The sequence below is a fragment of the Eptatretus burgeri genome, chromosome 6 (assembly GCF_056783735.1).
Source record: "Eptatretus burgeri isolate ZD-2024b chromosome 6, Ebu_testis_v1, whole genome shotgun sequence".
Classification (NCBI taxonomy): domain Eukaryota; kingdom Metazoa; phylum Chordata; class Myxini; order Myxiniformes; family Myxinidae; genus Eptatretus; species Eptatretus burgeri.
Window position 1 is genome coordinate 17,620,968 of NC_140966.1, and position 20,610 is coordinate 17,641,577.

Sequence of the window (20,610 nt, forward strand, 5' to 3'; positions counted from 1 at the left end):
GGAAGACAAAGGGGGGGGCAGCAGAACACCCATGGGGTGTGGGTGGATGAGCAGAGCAGACCTTTTGTACGTCAGAAATTGCTACCGTGGCGAGTATTAACTGCCCATACACAGGGGCATATGGCCGCTAAGGGGGTATCAGAAATTATTCATCAAACCTGGAATGCTCCAGGTGTGATGAAAGCGGCGATGGAGGTAGTTGGTAACTGTGCGACCTGCGGCAAGCATAACAAAAGGAATGCGCCCGAAGAAAAGGGGAGCACATCCGCTCCCGTCGGGGCCGTTCCAACACTTACAGTTGGATTTCACAAGTTTGTCGGCATACAAACACCACAAATATGTGTTGGTAATCATAGATATGTTTTCAAAATGGGTGGAGGCTTTCGCCACCACCAACCAAGATGCCGAAACAGTAGCTCAGATGCTCTTGCATGAAGTGATTCTGCGATTTGGGATCCCAACACGATTGTCATCGGACCAAGGATGACTTCACGGCAAAAGTGATGATAAAAGTAGCCGAGGAATTGGGCATCAAACAAACTACATTGCCCATACCATTCACAGTCAGCAGGGGCGGTGGAGAGAGAGAACCAAGCCCTGAAGCTTACTCTTGCCAAGGTGTGCAAAAGTCAGCAATTACCCTGGCCAGATGTGCTACCAGTAGCGCAAATGAGAATGCGAGCCACAAACAAAGCAACCAGAGGCCTTTCTCCACATGAAATAATAACGGGGCGCCCTATGCAACTACCATCCTCTGCACCACCGGACATGGGGGATTGGGACTTGTCTTGCATGACTGACAGGATGATGAATTATTATCAGGCGCTAACTGCTACCATCAGGACTTTTCACTCACAGGTACAGGAAGTGCTACGGATACCTGCTGGAGGCTCTTTGCATGATTTTCAATCCACCGATCGGGTTTTGGTGAAAGAGTTCCTGCAGAAAAACGCCCTGCAACCCAAGTGGACAGGACCTTACACTGTACTCTTGACCACGCCCTCCACCGTCAAAGTGGGAGGTAAGAATGCATGGGTACACCACTCGCACTGTAAAATAGCGCATGAAGCGGCGAGAGACACCCAGGGGTTGGGAGAAACCTATTCCCCAGGAGAAGTCGACCCAGCCGTTTCGGACTCAGCCTTCTTCAGAGATAGCGAAGAGGACGACGAGTTGGAGGAATTGACACCACATCCCAGACGTCCTCCGCACATTTTCGCCGACATCGCACCAGCGGCAGCAGAAGAAGGCTCAGAGCCAGAACAACCGCCCCTGGAGGACCTGGCGCCTGAGCCACAGGACCCGGAATGGGATAGCCGAGTTCGAGAAAGTAAGGAAGCAACAGAAGTAGTAGGACCAGGCCGGGTTACACCACCCGTTACACCGCCCGCCGGGCAAGATGCTCCTGAGAATAGCCCTGGTGGGCTGCCTAGTGGAGTTACTACTCGGAAACAAGGACGCGATGCGGCCAAAGAAGCGAAAGTGGCAGCGGAGGGCCGAACCCCCTAAAGAAGGGACTCTCATAAATCCAAATGCCTCCTTCGGGTTGGTCCATAACAAAGAATTGGACACTGTAAAAATGTTTAATGAATCTAACTAGAAAAGAACAGCGAAACAACAGTCGCAGAACGCCATGACCGGAGGGCCAAAGACTACGCAAGCACCACAGGAAGAGGTGCAGGTACGTCCACAACTGGTGGAGTTATCCTGTTTTCCTCCTAGCAAGGTAAACCAGTCGGAGGAACAACTCAATAAAACGTTCAAAACCCTTTCATGGGCCACTGGTGGGCCGGGGGAAATGAAATTTATAAGGGCCAACATAAGGGCCAAACACCCACACTCCTCAGTAGGTTATAAAGCTATGAAGAATGCGACTCTCATTTTTCATATTCCCCCTGAAAAGGAGAGGAAGAAGCTGGACTGTACTTGTATAGGCATTCACCCAAATCAAACAATATATACAGCTACTATACGTTTCAACATCTTGCAAACGCAAGAACCACACAAACCTCCGAATACATTCGTTGCTTTAGCCACAGAAATAGCAAAGATCCACAACAAAAGTGATTGTTGGGTCTGCATGAAGCCACCAAAGGGGTGTTTGGTAGGCATTCCTATGGAGGTGCAGCCCATACCCTTCCACAAATTTCTTTCTAATCCTTTGAGGGGATTAACAGTGGACATAACTAACGAGACGCGAAAGTGGGTATTCAAGTCTGGAGATCCCGGGGTCGACCTGGGACAACCCCCCTCTCCCATATGGGTGGATGAGATGACAGGGCCGATATGCTTCCAAGGTAAGGGGGTACATATAGTGGGGATTTCAGTTTGTGGACTCACATTACAATGCCAAAGGAGAATTCTAATACAATAGTGAACAAGTCAGACTAGACAGAATAGAAGCAGATAACTTTCACCATGAACTACACTTTGCATCATAAAAAAGGAATGATCCCGCCAAAAGGCATTTTCCTGGCATGTGGGGACAAAGCTTACCCCTACTTACCAAAAGGGTGGGCAGGGAGTTGCTATTTAGCCTCAATATTTCCAGATGGCAGGATAAAGACCACTTTCCACCAAACCTCCCTACCTCCACGGTACCGGCGTGACGTGCCCGAAACTTTGGACCCAAAGGGATAGGCCGGTGTATCAACGTGCCAAGGACCTCTAGCGGGAAGATGGTGGGAAAAGGCTTTTGGCTTTTTCATTCCCAGAGCCGGCACGATCATGAATAGCGATAGGATAGATAAACTTTCACTAGCTTTGGTATATTATATGTAGCTAATGTATCCATGGTTTATTATACGGAATTGTCGGGTATGTTAGTATCAATGTGTGCCATGGTAATGCAGAATAGAGTAGCCTTAGATATGCTTTTGGCGGAGCAAGGAGGGGTATGTGGGATGATTGAAGGAGAATGTTGCGTCTGGATCCCGGATCCTACGGACATAAGTAACCGTGCGGTGGCCTGAATAAAAAAGGTTGCAGACACCCTCACTAACGGGCGAATGGACCGCGAGGAGGGTTACGAATGGTGGAGATCCATATTCCAGGGCTGGGGAGGTTGGTTGCTGCGCCTGATAGGGTCAGCACTCCCAATCATCTTGGTGGTAATTTTTGGAGTATTTCTGATCAAGATTCTCATTACCATTTGTTTAAAGAAATGTCGTGAAGCCTCACCCCTCACCCAGGCCATCATAATAATTAACAGCGAACTCACGGAGGAAGACACCCAGGTCCTCCGTATGGGGTCACAACCAGACTCCATGGACCTGGAATCAGGCTTCCAACAGCTCCACCATATAATAATGGATGACGAACCCATGAGAAGTGAGTGCTTTTTGTCTTCTAGCGCAAGATGAGACTCCTGCGCCGGAGGGGCTTACACCCCGCCTTGCGTGGTCACATTGCTACTCGCTTGCACCATATTACATTTTCTTTATTGTTGCTGTTATTGTTTTTGAAATTATTTGAATAATACTTTGAAAATGAGAAATTTTGTGTAATGAAGTTTGATGTGATAAATGTAGCAGTAATAAAAGATAGGTATAACAGGTGATGACCCGGGCCACCAGCAGTCGGGGACCTCTCATTTGGTGGATGTCAGTAGTGGTTCACGGCATTCGTAAATCCCGTCTGGGGGGAGTGGGGGGCTAGCGATGGCCAACGCAGTCGCCAAATGAAGGCCCACCTGTTCCGTGAGCCTGGGAGATGGTGAAGAATGGTCAAATGTGACCAAGGAGGGAATGTGAGGAGTGTTATGAATGGCCACATTTGATCCATAGTCAATACTTATATAGTAGTTAGATGTTGGGATTCGAACCAATTTTCTTGTATACTTTCAAATGTATTTTAAAGTCTTTATAATTTTAGTTGTACTGTTTCCACAAGCTAGCCCACCACATGTCCTTTATAGGTAGTGCTACACTTTATCTTGGCCAACCCACGCATTCCATTCCTGTGAACTAAAAGGGCTTTGCTTTTACTTTCAACATATCTCAGTGATAAAAAAGCTTAGATTGTGGAGAGGGAGTGCCTTGGAAAAGTTGCAGAGCACTAAGATAAGTGGTTTGACCGTTTCAACCTCCCCTGGGGGAGGGAAAGAGAACCCCTTGGCATATTTTTAAGCGCACGCCCGGGGCTCTTGTCAAACCAACCAGAGATGGATATTAACCAGAGATAGATTGTATATAGGGGGTTTTTTGGAATATAGAATTTCAGTGTGGTTGGGTATCTCTCCACTATGTTGGTTGAGCTGCCACATCACCTCCGCATGCGAGTACTCTTTTTGAATAAACCGTGTATTGGAAAATCTTCTTTGACTCTTCAACTGCGCCTGAAGAAAGAGTCTTCACATAGATGGTATGCCAACAAGTATGTAAACAAGGTAGGGATAGTTAGAAGTAATTAAAATGTGGAACCGTCTCTCCATCTTTCTTTGAATAATAGTTGTGCCTGCAAATGACACGATACATTGATGTGGGTTTGCAATGACCACAAACACCAAGTGTGTGTGTGTGTGTGTGTGTGTGTGTGTGTGTGTGTGTGTGTGTGTGTGTGTGTGTGTGTGTGTGTGTGTGTGTGTGTGTGTGTGTGTGTGTGGAGGGGGTGGGGTGTTAGTGGGTGTTTCTTAATCGTTTAATATTTCACTGGATAAATTGTTACATGGAAACCATCAATTTCAATGACTAGCAGAGCCGACTTCTCACTTCAATGACGGACCAATTAGTCATCATATTTGCCAAAAATTTTAGGTGAGGAGGAGAAAAAAAGGAAGACAAATTTACCCCAGCATAGAATGCTTCAACCCCTCACCCCACACCCACCACCAAGTTCCGCTCCCTCCACTACCCTTTGTTCTGACGTACCTTCCTGCTAGAAATGTCTCATCCAGGATGACAGGCTTTGACAGGCCCTTCATTAATTTTTTGGGAGGGGGAAGGAAACCCATGCAGTCGGAATTTTAACCTCAGTGTTGCCCAGGTAAAAAAGGAATTTGAAATACCCTCTTCCACCACCACCACCACCACATGGCACGACACGGTATTGCCAAAGTTATATTGAAATGTCCCCAGAAAGTTGTGTTTGGAGTTTGTTACTTGCAAGGAGAGATGGAGAGAAGGAGAGAGGGAGAGAGGGAGAGAGGGAGAGAGGGAGAGAGGGAGAGAGGGAGAGAGAGAAAAAGAAAAAATATCGTAAAAGGTCCAAGTGGTCTAAAGCTCCAAATGGGCAAAGGTCTAATCAGTCTGAAGGGTGTCAGGGGTCTGAATGGTGTTGAGGTCTGGGTCTAAAGGGATCCAAAAGATCCAGGGGTCATAAGGGTATAAAAGGTCTCAAGGGTGAAGGGTTCAAATGTGTTAAAAGGGTCTTTAAGGTAAAATATATCTTAGTGGTCTTGAAGGGTCTAATGGGTCTTTTGAGTCCTCAGGGTCCTTGGGGTATTATGGATCTTTTGGGTCATCACGGTCTTTTGGATCCTCGGGGACCTTTGGGTCCCCAATGACTTTTGGGCCATCTGGGTCCTCAGGGTCTTTCGGATCCTTGGGGGTTTTCAGGATCTTTTGGGTAATCGGCGTCTTTTGTTTCATCTGGGTATTTTGGGTCCTCAGGGTTTTATAGGTCCTCAGGATATTTTGGGGTATTAAAGGGTAATCAACGGTCAAAGGGGTCTCAGCAGTCTAAAGGGTCGAAAAGTATATTCCAATAGTATATAATTAATAGAAGTACGTGTGTGAAGTCAGCATGCAATTGACATTCAAACAGTACGTAATTAATAGACATGTACTCACACAGCATCATGGACAGACTGACCATATTTTTCGTTTTTGGGTATTTTGGGTATATCAACTACAAATAAATATCGATATTTATTTGTAATTGCGTGGGAAGGGAAATGTGAATAAGTTACATTGCAGCCAAAGGAAATTTGGAAAATGCAATACCCTCTGCCACCACCACCAGATGGTGCTACACGGTACTCATTTACATAGATAATTTACACCTGCACCCTCTGCCCCCACACCTCAGCATGAGGTCGTGGCCACATAGCCTATGATACCCCCCACACAAAGTTGTAATTGGATCCCAAGCTTGGAGTTTGTGTCTTAAAAGATGTGGCCGTGCATACGGAACAAAGAAAGACAGAAAGTTAGACAGCCAAGAGATAATGGCGTTTATCCATATAATATAGATCATGACAAATGGATGGAGGGATGGACAGGCACAACCATTATGCAAAGAAAGATGGAGGGATAGTTTCACATGATAATTTCTTGTAACCATCCCTGCCTTGTTTACATTCTTTTTGACATACTATCCCTCCATCCTTTTACATTTAGAATTTTTTTTTTTATTACTTGTAAATGTAAGAATAGATAAAAGCCATCGTTTGCACATATTAGGTGATCATTGGCTATTTAAGCTAATGGCATCCTATCACGTGAAAATAAACAACACTCTTGCCTCATTTGAATTTCAAAAAACAGCTCGAATAATAATACAATGTAAAACACTTCTGCCAAAAAATGGATATAAAATAAGATGGCTTCCATATCAATGGATGCCTACTTGACAGCACTCACACAGCTTTTTCACCATTCCTGGAAGAACTCACACTAATGTGTCAGTCAGCACAAGGCAGCGAAGGAGCCTGTTGAACTCACACATTTGAAAGTTAAAATAAGTCATCACATCACAACTAAAAAAAACAGCAAACAGGAGAAGATTTCATTCACGAAAACTGATCATCCCATTGTTTCCATTATTGATGTAGAAACGGTGCATCTAACACGCTCTCAAAAAGTCCCCCCGACCATCAAATGCCCAGATGTGAGGATCCTGCAAATGCAGCTTAGAATGAACAAGAGTGATGAACTGGAGCGATTAACAATGAATATCCCAATACCATGACACCGATTGCAATTTGGATAAGAGTGTGCCTCCACGTGCCCTGTCACTTGATCGTCAACATCAAGCGACAAGGTTAATCTATTTTGGTTAAAGGCAATATTCCTTAAATTTCCATAATGTAGAGATTGGACAAAATATTTGACAAATACAAAAAGATACATCAAAAAACACTTTGATTAATTAAACTGGCATTTTCTTTCAAAAACTTTTGTTCATAAACTAAGTTCTTTGTTGATATCTCATCACTTGCAATGGCATTGGCAACAAAGTGGGAGTTTTTGAGGAACAGAAAAAGCTGGCTGATTGATTTGTCACGCTGATGCAGGCAATCTGGACAAGATGTCCCAGGAGGCCAACATTGCAGAGCAGGTTTTTCTGGAGCACAGCATCTGCACAACAAGGGGAATTTGCTAACCTCATCATTGCAACCTTGGATTTCGAGTGACCTCGGCCATGAACTCCAAAGAGCTGAGAATGCTGCAACAATTTCACAATGTGAAGTGTGAACGTAATGCCCTCAAGCACCCCCACCCAACCGAACAAGTCAAAGCAGTTGTCTGTTTACCGCTTCATTCAGCACTTGGTGGCACAATGAAACCTACAGGCTCTGAGTCCTGGCAGCTTCACTGGCTTCCAATGAAACAGTTAGTCATCAAAATCCAGAAGTTCAAGAATGGAATGGAAGAAAAAACACAAGAGAGCATTGCTGCGTAGTTGGACGTAGAACAGTTCGTTGCTTTGTGAGTTGCTTAAGTTCTTGTTACCTGTTAGAGCAGTTATAAGTCGTCCATGTTGGAAGTCAACACAGGACAGCACAGGCATTACTTGCAACTACTGAACAAGGTGGAATGTGTCGTGGTTGGTCATACAGTACTCTTTGACTTGTTGTAAATGTGAATACATGTACACTTGGAATCAATTAATTATTACTGATGTCCAAAATATGACATTATACTCTGTGAAAAACTTCTCTTGCTCTTTCTTTGCAACTCATCCTTAAGGCCCGGTCACACCTTGACGTTTTAGCCAGCGATGGCAACGTATTGAAATGTATGTAAAACGCTGGCTTACGTTGAACTTTTGATGTTTTTTTTTAAAGATTCGGACGTATTCATAGCGACTTGGTCTTATGTATAACACATTGGTAACGGACACAGAACGTTTCGTTGTGTTATAGATAACTTATACCAACGAATGCTGAACCTGTTGTCGGCCTACACAACCGATGCCCAACGATAGTCTAACTTAGGCATAGTGCGTTGCACGCATCGCCGACGATGTCGTGACGTAGCCTATTAAAAGGCTGACGCACAACGATTCAAATCATAACTGCCGTAGAAATGGAAGTGACAACATCGCGGTCACACCTTGGCGATCTTGCCAGCGTATGCCGACCTAAGAAAAATATGTCTAAAACGTTGGGGCACGTCAAATACGGTGTGAGTAAGTTTGGTATACGTGAGTACAACGCTAAAGTACGCTATCAAACGTCGTAGTAAGTAGAGTACGTCAAGAAATTTTAAACATGTTCAAAATTTTACGACGTACTCGGCGTATGACACACGTTCCGCATGCGGATGGGGATAAGTTTTACACACGATATGTGTGATATGTGCTACTCATAAGTCGAAACACGTCGCGGTAATGTCTTTTTTACGCGAAACTTATTTCTAACTTATGTTTGACGTGCTTTGAACCAATTCTTTACGTAGTCCCAACACACATCGACGTATGTAGACGTATTCCAATGACGTCTTCCGGTCGATAAAAAAAAAAAAATGAACGTGTTTCTAGCTTACAACTGCCATATAAAGACGTGTTCCCAGCGGTTTTGGGAATTGGTATATAAAAATGCTGCTCATAAAAGGGGAACCCAACAGTGTTTTCGAGTCCTTTTTGAGTCGATGCCATGTCAGCAGTAACAGTATCAGTATCAGTATTAGTATTAGTAGTAGTTTGTTCATGTTGGCAGTAGTAGGTGAGTGTGAGGGGGAGGGTGTGGGTTATGATGGATTGTCCTTGCGTTTAACGATTTAAATGATAAACTCAACGATTTAAATGGCTGCATCTCCACTATTGAAAATAGACGCTTGCGCTCAACAATTGGATTTTTTTTACACTCAACAACTTTTAAACTGTACCACTCAGCTATTTTCATTGTTTACAATGAACGATTTAAATTGCTGTCACTCGCCTTTGTTTTTTGACGCTGGGGTTTTGAAATTTGAAGCGTTTCTTCTGAACGTGTTAAAACGCTCAAACTCGACTATTTTAAATAGACGCTGCTGATGGACAATTGGAATCATAGCCAAGCTAGACATCGAAGTGTGAACATCCTCGTCATGCCGAAGAAAAGTTTGAAGAATGCTGCAAATAAGTGTCCTGGCCGTGGCCGTGGACGCTGACGCAAGGACGATCCATTATACCGACGTCTTTCAGCCTATGAGTAACTTAAAAGTAACGTCTGTCGACGTGTGGCAACGATCGCGTAACGTGCCAACAACACGTTAATCATAGGTTAGAAATAAGTTTCGGGTACGCTAAACATTACCTCGGCGTGTCTCAACTTATGATTAACTTACAAGTAGCATGTGTTGACGTCTGTCAACGATCGCAGACCGTACATACAACTTGTGGCCAGCGTAGCGGAACGTGTGAGTCCTACGCCGGCATACGTCGTGAAATTTCAAGCAAGAAAAAATTTGAGGACAACCAAAAAGTACGTTTAAAGCCAACGTACAACGACGTATGGCAGTGTTTTTCAGCGTGCTCTCAATGTTATCAAAACTTACCCATAACGTATTCAACGTGTGCCAGCGTTTTAGAAAAAAAATTCAAAAATCGGCATACGTTGGCTAAAACGTCAAGGTGTGACCGGGCCTTTAAGAGTCGATATTTCCTCTTCACATTCCTGGTTCATCCTCTTTCATTTGTCACAAAGTCAGTTTGATAATATTAGCTCTCGATGAACAATGCAGATCATAATTGTGTATCCCAAGCACAATAAACAATTAATAAGACAGCAGCGGGGCAGAACTAGATATCTCACAAAGGGATCGCCTAAGGTAAGCCTCCCCCGGCTTACCCTTGGCGATCGCCCGCGACTAACCCTTGGCACAAGATCCAATTATGGCATGTTTTGTTCAGACCACCATATGACTTTGACATTCAACATTAAGGGATAGAGGGTAAATTAATAAAATGTGTCCCCATATGAACTCTATCCATAAAACTCAACATCATGAAAATCAGAAGAAAATTATTCAAGATAAGATTAAAAGGGTCATTTTTGTTAATAGGTCACAATCCGAAAAAAGTAGGTCAAGGACACAAATCAAATATGATGTGCACAACTTCAGTGCAGGTACACTATTATGATGAAATAACATATTGGAAGGCCAAGCAGTCTGAGATTCTGCATTGGCAAAATTGAACGATAACAAAAAAAATTTTTTTTAAAATATTTTTCAGACTGCCATTTGACCTTGATCATGAACCCGGAGGGATATGGTGTCAATTAAACGTAAATATGCCTTACTCTAGGGTATCTAGAGAGGGCAATGTTATTCTGATCGGCCAAAGCTAAGTTGAGTTGTGGTAAAAAAAAAAAAAAAATATATATATATATATATATATTGTAAAAATTTCCATAATTAGATCATGACATTAAAAATTAGGTCAAGGTCAAAAAATATGTAAAATTTCATTCTGAAAGTCCCAGCCAGCTCTGAATTACAGCTCAAACATTGGTGGGAAAAGAAAAGAAAAGAAATAAAACAAACAAAAAAAATCTAAATGGTGGTTTAGTAAACTTCAGGGGCGAAGAAACTCAGGTACCATTAAAATTGGGGGCACCAATTGTATCAACAAACCTGACAACAGCAATAAGCCTTCCCCAATTTTATAAGGCCCTGTTCTTCATTGCACGGCCCACGAGCCACTGGCGATCCGTGGTGGCCTCAAGTGCGGCCCCTGACGTGTGGCCGACAATGCACAAATGTGAAAATGCTCCATCGTAATCCACCACAAATGCTATCAAATTGACCCAACAGTTTCAAATGAGTGTTCCAATGTGAAGCATAAGAGTAACATCACTACATCAGGATATAGTTGCAGTGTACAAATAATAACACTTGCAGCCCAGTTAACCAAAACAAAGAGGAGTATGTGGAGGAGGGGTCTAATATCAGCCATTTTGGAGTCCTGCAGGCAGTGTGGTGGCTCTCACACTGATATCTTATCAGCAAAAGTGGCCCCCTTCGAAACAATCGTGAAGATCACTGCTATAGGGTGAAGCTTAATTCATGGAATGTTCAAAGGCATGTGGTCTCTACAACCCAATGGTTTGTGCCTTTCCACCCTCCTCTACAATTAATTAATTGAGTGAGAATTTTACCTTCGCAGCCTCACTGGAAGGTATATCTCGATAAAGCCAACAATTTATAGCTTTTAAAATAAAATTACTCAAAAGCCAAATCACGAACAACCGCACACTTAGCGAATGACAGCAAAGGGATCGGTACTGATTACGTGGTCAATTTTTGTTTTGAAATACAAAGTAAACGAGACAGGCAGACAAAGTGAAAAGATCATGTCACTCTTGTCCGCGCATGTGCGACTGGGCCGAATTCAGAGCCAAAGCACATTTACGGGTTCATTTTCCGATTCGTGTTCAAAATACAATGCTCAATTGTAATGAAGTTGTTCCTTGATCATCAACTGACATTTGTACAGACAGACAGACAGACAGACGTGAACCAATTGCATAACTCCATTTTTGTATTGACCCACGTGGGTTTCACACCTCTCCCCACTCCTCTTGCCTATTTATATGATAATCTCACACAGAAATCTTATACTACATTAATTATGTTGATTTGTCGAGATGCTGCTACACAGCGACTGATACTACATATATTCCCACTTTCTTGTCGCGTCAACCGGGGAGAGTTTTTGGCCCAAGTGTTTTAATAACTGGCCAGGCCTGAAGTTCAACTGAAGGTGGTACGAATGGAATTTGTTACAGGGTGCCAGTGATATCTCGCCTAATCGTTACAAAAGACATTGCGGGATCTTTTAACACACACACCAACAAGTAAGGAATATAAGGCACGCGAGACAGCTAAAAGGTAAGTGTGCCATCTATACACCAACTGGTCAGACTGTCGACCATCTATCTACCAATGTCCTTGTGCCAACTCGTGCAAATATTCACCGATATCTTTGAATATCCTTTTCCAAATTACGTGTTATCTGAACAAGCTCCGACATGATATGATGGGGGAAGAATAAAAAAATAAAAAAATTAATAAACAAAACGGGGAAGGGGCGGAAAAGTACAGCTGTGCCAAAAATTAGTGAAATAAACACTCCCTCAAACAATTTTTTCATCGACAAAGGTAATGAACCCCCCCCCCCCCACCCATTAGAATTAAATTGTGGAAATGTTCAAAATCAGACATTCACGATGGCCACACCAAGTTTACAACCAACAATGAGCAATCCGATTCAACGATACATGGTGTGACCTTCCCGTAGGACGGCGGGGGAGGACATTCGAAGGCAACACCGAGAGGGGGTTAGGTACAAATTGAAATTGTTGAGAAGTGTGTAAAATGAGAAGATAATAAGCCTCAAAGCAAAAGATAAAAATTGAGAATAATTGAGCATTTATGGAGTCCCAGAAATACAGCTTTCAGTGAAAGGCACAACCATGGAAATCAGGTGTAACGGGTATATCGATTACAACGGTGAGGGTTTTACATCCACGTTTGCCATCTCGGGCTGCTCATCCTGCTGCCAGAAGCATGACAGAATCCGGTGCCAAAACAGTGTAATTGGACACGTCAAGGCAACAGCGAGTGTGTTTCATGCAGACGGCGGATAATGCGTCCGTCAGGCGAGCTTCGCAAGCTGCTGATGGTGAGTTAACGTCGAGCGGACACCCGGCACCGTTGGGTGGGAGCAGCTCGTGAGTGGGTGGGAGGGGCGGGGGAAAGAGAGAGAGTGAGATAGAGAGAGAGCGAGAGAGAGAGAGAGAGTGAGGGGAGAGAAGGGTGGGGGCAGGAGAGGTGAGGAGTCATGAGAGTAACAGCATCAGGTAATTCCTGTCGAGCAAGTGCCCCGATGTCGCTGATCCTGTGCAGTGTGCGGAGATACATGTCATAAGTTGCACCGCACGCTTTCAATTAATGGAGGGATTAAACACCGGGAATGTCAAAATAAAGCCCCAAAACAAATTGATGTTTAACATCGATAACGCGTAAGAAATACGTCATCATTTCGGCGTCGCATCAATCCCATGTTGTGGTATTAGGCACAGAGAAAGTAAGAGGTGGGGGATTAGGGGGGTATGTGGAGTGGGAGGAGTGGGGGAGGGGGGGCGACAAAACCATGCAAACTGCAGTGAAAGTAAGAATGAAGAACAGAAGCGATCAATAAATGTTCATGGCGAGTGGGGTCGGGGTGGAGATCAACGCACCTGCGTTTCGTCGCTCAGGAAGGAAAATTGCTGACCACCTGAGGTGGTGCCACCACTGAAGGTGAAGGTAAAGGCAGGGCAGTGCGAAAGTCCAACCAGCACGGCGCAAAAAGGCAACAAGCCATTCCAAGAGCTAACCACCACGACGAAGACACCGCAAAGTAATATGAAAACACAAATCCCCTTTTGGTTATACATTGTGGCCATGATCTCTATCGGTAAACCATGGTGGCCAGTTGGAAGGCATTCGTGATTAGTTGAACAACGCAAATTAATGAATCAACTAATGAATCAATTCATCGCCTTGCAGGAAAGGACGTGTATCGGACATGTGGGTGCTTGCGTTCTGCTCTTGCATTCTGCTTCGAGTGAAGTGCAAGGAGTGGATTAAATATTCAATTGTCGAAAGCGCTCGTCGGGGCGGCGTGAGCGGAAAGCGAAGCACATGGAGCCGGGCGGCGGCGAAACTCCGCCCTGTGCGCAAAATTCCACCGGCAGTCTCGCACGTGATGTCCTCGTCTTGCCGATATTCTTCCCGTCTTCTCCTCCCTCGAACTTGCACCCCCACTTCCTCGAAACGGTTCGATCCCACAGCCCACCCGCCCACACGAATGGCTCTGTCATCCTTCTCGACTCGCACTTCGCCGTGGTCACAGCGCCGCCAGCGGGCAGAAGGCGGGAGATGATTCAACATGACCACGGCGGCGACGATGAAGGGGCGTGTTGTGGAGGGTGGAGGGTGCGAAACGGGGAACAAATGGGAGGTGCGAGGATGGACAGTGCGATTGTGCTCCGTTGCCCACTCCCTCCCCACTCCGGCGGTCACGTGCTCGCACGTCATGAAGTAATCCAATTGGCCAATCAAGTGCCAGATGATGGCGATTAATTGGATGATTATGCTTTATTCAGCACACGGGGGCAGGATTCACCGGGCGCGTGGGAAGATGGGGATAGGGGGAGGTCGAATTAGGGAAGTGGGAGGGGTTGGAAGAGGCGGGAGAGCTAAAGGGAGGGGGTTGAGTCGAGGTGCGTGCGTTGCGGACACTGCAGCAAGAAGCTCGCAAGGTGCAGGGCACGGTGCTCAAGATCGGTGCCTGAAGAACGATGCAACAAAAACAAAACAGAACTTAGGTGGGTGGGGGCAAGGGGAGGTGCAGCAGCTAAGGTGGGAGGTGCAGGAGCTTGGGAGGGGGAGAAAAAAAACCGAGTGTAGAACCAGAGAAAGGGGAAAAAACTGGGTAATAAGCCATTGTCATCAGTTGTTGCTGACGGAGAAGCTTTCGAAGGACCTCGCTGGTATCGGTGGGGGCTGGCACGTGGTGAGAGCGTGGGCATCAGTTGCACGGACCCTGCACCGAGAATCGACCACCCGTGCCTCTGGTCAGCCGACGAAGGCAGAGACACCAAGGAACGTAACCGAGCCGAATTGTTGGACCCACACATTGGATCAAACCGAATGGAAATGCTCACCCATCACCACATGTGCCAGCGATTATTGTCCCCAAAAGCTGAGAAAAGGGCCATTTAAAGAGAGCGAAGAACAAAAGCAGCGGCAATAAACGGTCTGAAGATTCACAAAAGTCTCAAAGCGCAAAAGAAAAGCGGCGCAGGCTGCCGGTCCGCCCGCCTGAAGGAGCAGCGACGGCGTGCGCTGAGAAATATAATTAGGGGTTTGGGGGCGGGCGGGCGGACGGATGAACGAGCAGCACGGGAAGACCGCGCGCAGCATTCGCCCGTCTCGAGACGGCACGCGCAGGGACCCGTCGTGAGAACGCCTCCGCGTGCACGGCAAGACGTGCACGTTCAACGCAGACGAAGTCCTTCATGGAGCGGAAGGCAAGACCGTCACATTGTTCACAGATCCGTTGGAGAGCGAAATCCGCGCCCGTGCTGTTCGACAACTAACGCACACAGGCTAGTCGGGCAGAGGAACGCCCGGTGAGAAAGCACGACGGGTCGACACGAACAAGGACGTGCTTGTCTGGCCGAAGTTTTGCATGAAACGGTCGTCCATGAAGGATCACCACCGACTGGAGGTGCGGGTAGTGGTCTCTTGAAGGCGTCCCTTCTGATTGTTTGCGGAGGCGGTGATAATGCGCCGAGCCAGTCCGACTCTCAGACCCGAGGAGTCATCCCACCCGCATCATGAAAGCGATGCAAGCAGTAAGTTAATAATCCCTCTTTTATCGGACATTTATTTTGTAAAGTTTATAAAAAAATTAGCGTTTCTTCCTGATGTCTCTTCAATGAAAGGCAAATATGCGGTTTTAAAATTTTTATTCCAACTTCTTCCTCCCCGTGTCTGTCTTTTTTTTGTTTCCCACGTCCGATTCAGATGACTAACGCAGCATGGTGTCATGTTATAGATTCACCACGGGCATGAACAGCTAACGCAAGTCATGCATCCATTTGACGAAGGAAGCAGTGGCTGCTGGGCGTACGCACGGTGCTGAAAGTGGCCACACGCTGGGACCCCGCACACCAAGCACCGAGAGGACGCCCGGCTCGTACATTACTGAACCCCTGGAGGCCTGAGGGGTGAAGGGAATATCAGGAGGTGGGAGGTGTGGTGTGAAGGGAGGGGAGGGGGAAGCTCGAAGCCTCGCACCACCTCGCACATGGACTGGATGCCGTGTGCCGCCAGGGTGCGAGTGTTCCGCGAAGCGCGGCGCCTGGCGAGCGCGCGTTTCGCCCCAAAATTATGAACGATCCCGGAGGGGAGCAGGCGCGCATCTCCGCGGAAAACGCCATTGCGCCCACCGCTTGGGCCAAGAGCGCCCGCGATGTCCTCCCTGAGACGCGGCAAAGTGCCGAACCGTGAAGGCGAGCTGGGATTCCAGTGGAAACTCGTCCGCCTCGCCAGCCTGCTCTGCCTGGGTGCTGCACTCGCCGTGCCTGGCGCGGGAGAAACGTGCCCCGGTGTTTGTTCGTGTACCCAGCAATTCAACCGCATCATCTGTACCCGCAATAATCTGCAAGAGGTTCCGAGTGGCATATCACGCAGTGCGCGCCTTCTCAACCTCCAAGGCAACGGGCTCGACACGATAAAGGCAGACAGCTTTAAGCGACTTCACAGGCTCGAAGTATTGCAGCTGGGAAGGAATGCGATCCGCCAGGTCGAGGTGGGTGCTTTCAATGGCCTGACGAGTCTCACGACACTCGAGCTGTTTGACAATCGGCTCACAGTGGTGCCAAGTGGCGCCTTCGAGTCGTTCTCCAAACTGCGAGAACTCTGGCTCCGTAATAACCCGATTGAAAGCATCCCCTCGTATGCATTCAACCGCATCCGATCCTTGCAGCGCCTCGACCTGGGTAAGCTCACTCGCCTCGACTTCATCTCGAACGAGGCGTTCGTGGGTCTTGTGAACCTGCGATACCTTAACCTGGGATTGTGTAACCTGCATGAAGTACCCAACCTAACGTCGCTCAAACGCCTCGAGGAACTGGAGCTGTCGGGTAACCATATCAAGCAGCTGTGTCCGAGGGCATTTCGAGGTCTATCAAACTTGAGGAAGTTGTGGATCATGCATTCAGGTGTGCACCTTGTGCAGAGAAATGCATTTGATGAGCTGCACTCATTAATGGAGCTGAATCTTGCACATAATAAACTCGTTAGTCTGCCACATGATCTGTTCAGTCCTCTGCAGCGGTTGGTGCGTGTACACCTGCACCACAATGACTGGCGCTGTGACTGTGACATCCTTTGGCTGAGTGGGTGGCTACGTGAAAACATGCCCAACAATGAGACATGCTGTGCGAGTTGTGCAGCACCACCCAACCACAGTGGAGATTACCTGAAAGACTTAGATCTGGCAAGCTTCCAATGTCACCCTCCGGTCATTGAGATTCCTCCGGCTGACATCAATCGTACTGAAGGAATGGGTGCCGAGCTTAAATGCACGGCACCTTCGAATGCAAGTGCCGTGACGTGGACAATGCCCAACGGTACTGTGCTCACGCATGGGTCGTATCGTGTGCGCATCTCGGTGCAACACGACGGGACACTTAACTTCACACGAGTGATGCTTCATGACACGGGCACGTACACATGTCGTGTTGCTAATGTTGCCGGGAATTCTACTGCGACGGCATTACTCAATGTCACTGCCAGTGATGTCACTACAAACCCAACAAGCATTACGTACTTCACCACCGTCACCGTGGAAACCGGTGGACCAGCTAGCCGGGGGGCACAAAAGAGCACAGCCACACCTCCGCGTTTTGCTACCACGCTTTCAGCGTCCAGGGGCATCGTCGTGGTGGTTTCTGCACGTCCGAGCGACATGCCTTCGGCTGCAGGACTAGATGAGGTGATGAAAACAACAAAAATAATTATTGGCTGTTTTGTGGCCATTACACTGATGGCAGCTGCAATGCTCATTGTTTTCTACAAGCTGCGTAAGCAGCATCATCGGCAAGGCCAACACATGGCACAAGCACGAGCCATAGAGATCATCAGTGTGGACGAGGATGTGGCTGGTGGTGCGGGTACACTGAGCAACAGACATACACAGCAGCAACAATCACAACAGCAGCTCCATCACCAACTGCAGCAACATCACAATGCCCATATGCTTCGTCACCAGCCACCACTTGGCCTCGACCTGGCGATGTCATCACCAAAGCTTAACAGTCACGATGGCGGTCTTCATCACCCTGGGCTTTATAGTACGTACAAACCGCTCTACGGGTACAGTAACCACATGGGAAGTCTGAACCATACCAACATCAACTCATACCACACATCTATCCATGAACCTTTACTAATACGCTCCAGCTCTAAAGAAAATGTACAAGAGACACAGATTTAAAGCGGACACAATGGGAGGGAGATCGATACAGAAAAAGTTTCAGAAACCCACAGTCAAAACAAAAGCAAAAATAAATAACACGAGTGGATGACTGTGGGTGAATGGATTGTTACTTTGGACTGCGTTTCAAAAACGTGTAAAAACATATTGAGTGTCTTGTGAAAGATTATTTTATTCGGAACATCAAGGATGTGTTTATAATGTCTTTTATGGGTGGCCAATGTAAGAAACCAGCTGCTTGTTGATTAGAACCTTTTATAAATAAGAACCATCAGCTCTTACCACCAGTAATGACGCAATCTGAGAACTGACCTTTTTGTTAGTTTATTTCGTGAATTGATGTACGCATACTCTACATCGTGTCTTGAAACGCAGTTGTCAATTCAGAAAAAAAAGGAGCTGTATGGACAGCATTTATCTCATGACCAAAGTCTTTCTTTATCGGACCATTTAGTGACTACCCCTCATTAGATCCAGTTCCTCAAGGATTTGTAGTGTCATTCTCATGCAGTTACAATAAAATATTACTAGTTTTTAACAATGTTGTGTGACACAATTATTCGATGTTCAATCAAAGCTGCTGTTTTAGTTCAACTTGCAGATTGATTTTTCTGTGTGCTCAGAAAGGATCATCACGTTTGTGATGGCGACGTTGTGTGTGTGTGTGTACAAATGAAATCCTGCCTGCAACAGAGACTGCAGCACGTTACAAGAGTGACATTTGCAATTTGATCCTGCATCTCTGTGGCTTTGGCAAAAAGGGACAGGAGAAAGGAGATATTATGGGATGAGGGAGAGGGGAGGGGGGATATTCATTAAGTCATGTCCACATTCATTGATAAAGTGATTAATAAAAATAAACATTGGGAAGTGAAAAGGCTGTGGCTAAAGGAAGGTTTGGCAGGTTCGATGAAGAATTATTTTGAAACACTAATGGCTGAAATATAGTACTGTACAGTACAGTACTGTAAAACAAGAGTGAAGGAACACCTGCATTCAAAGCATTCAATAATGTGTAAAATTCAATAAATAGATAAAAATTTGCAATAAATATCAGAGTAAAATCAAACCTGCAAGAAATACGATGTCAATTTTATGCCTCCTGTTCCCAAAATGAGTCAAAATGGTTGCACCGGCCAAAGGGTCGACAAAAGTTCCTGCAGGTCTCAGGACAAGGCAGGGCTGCAAAAAGCAGGCCATGGGAAAATGGGGCCAAACAATCCAAGCATTGTGCATCTGACGCAGAGGAGTGGAAGCCCCCTCCCTGGCCAGCTGAAACCCGTCAGTTTCCAAGCACAGCCATACTCGCTAGCAAAGGAACGATGGCAAGTGGCACTTCATCAGCCATTTACTGTTGATATCCCTCCATAATGAGAAAATTGGGAATCCACATGTAAGCTTCCATTTTCCTATTCAAGAGAGTAATTATTATCCAAACCATCTTAGCTAAACCTGCAGCACAATGGCAATGCTGTGATAAAACTCAACACTGAGTAAATGATGTGATTACACACACACACACACACACACACACACACACACACACACACACACACACACACACACACACACACACACACACACACACACACACACACACACACACACACACACACACACACACCAAAAAGAACATTGACAGTTTTGAAATGTCGGGTTGGAGGCGAATATGAACAATTTCACAGATTGCAAGAAGAACAAACAAATCAGTCCTTGGAATTGGACAACCATGGATATTGGAAGTTGGCAAACGTTGGGCACATCGTGCATGGAGAAAACGAAAGTCTGGAGAAGCCAACCATGCTGGGTAGGGTTCATGGTCAGAAGAAGAAGAAGAGGCAGACCTTGCATGCACTGGATGGATGGGGTTAAGGTTACAACCAAACTTTCTCTGCCAGAGGTTCGGGAAGCAGTGCAGGATAAGGAGGTTTGGAGAAATCTAATCGTGAATGCCACCAGAAGTTGGACACGACTTGATGAAACTGAAAAACTAACTGGAACATGGAATATATATATATATACTTTCGAAGTGAAGCCCACATAAAAAAAATGGCTGCCAAACAACATGAGTGATGACGTCATAAGTCCTCCCCCATACAATTTCCCCCAAGATGACCCACAACAATTTTCATACTAATCAAATAAAGCAACCAACATGTACAATTATAATGTCATAACACAGCCTCCTCGGACACAAAAAATTCACAATTATTTCCCATGGGGAGTATTCTTGACAAATGCCAAGTTTCAATTTTTTCCATGGGGCAGTTTTGGAGATAGAGGTCAAAGTTTTTCCTTTTTTCCAACATGGCTGCCACACAACGTGACCTATGATGTCATAATTATCATTAAATCATTCTACATGAGTAGTCGCATCTATGGTGAAAATTTTTGTGTCAATCGGATAAG

At 45.9% G+C, this 20,610-nt stretch overlaps 2 protein-coding genes and 1 pseudogene across 3 annotated transcripts in view; 2 read left to right on the forward strand and 1 right to left on the reverse strand.

Annotated features, from left to right (window-relative positions):
- The window catches only part of SND1 (staphylococcal nuclease and tudor domain containing 1), a 657,386-nt gene that overhangs the window by 137,054 nt on the left and 499,722 nt on the right, over window positions 1–20,610 (reverse strand). The gene's annotated exons all lie outside the window — the stretch shown is intronic.
- On the forward strand, window positions 1,634–7,800 carry LOC147024358 (syncytin-2-like; annotated as a pseudogene).
- LOC147024359 (leucine-rich repeat-containing protein 4C-like) lies at window positions 14,417–18,742 on the forward strand. 2 transcript variants are annotated; one of them, XM_085884183.1, is made up of 2 exons: window positions 14,417–15,553; window positions 15,726–18,742. In XM_085884183.1, exon 2 carries the CDS (start codon window positions 16,174–16,176, stop codon window positions 18,199–18,201), a length of 2,028 nt encoding a protein of 675 aa, XP_085740309.1. In that variant the 5' UTR covers window positions 14,417–15,553; window positions 15,726–16,173; the 3' UTR covers window positions 18,202–18,742. The 2 variants fall into 2 exon arrangements, with proteins under 2 accessions (XP_085740309.1, XP_085740310.1); XM_085884184.1 differs by having other exon boundaries at window positions 15,757–18,742.

Excerpts from the sequence above, each read along its gene's own strand:
- LOC147024359 (XM_085884183.1), top strand. The coding sequence starts at position 16,174 with ATGTCCTCCCTGAGACGCGGCAAAGTGCCGAACCGTGAAGGCGAGCTG.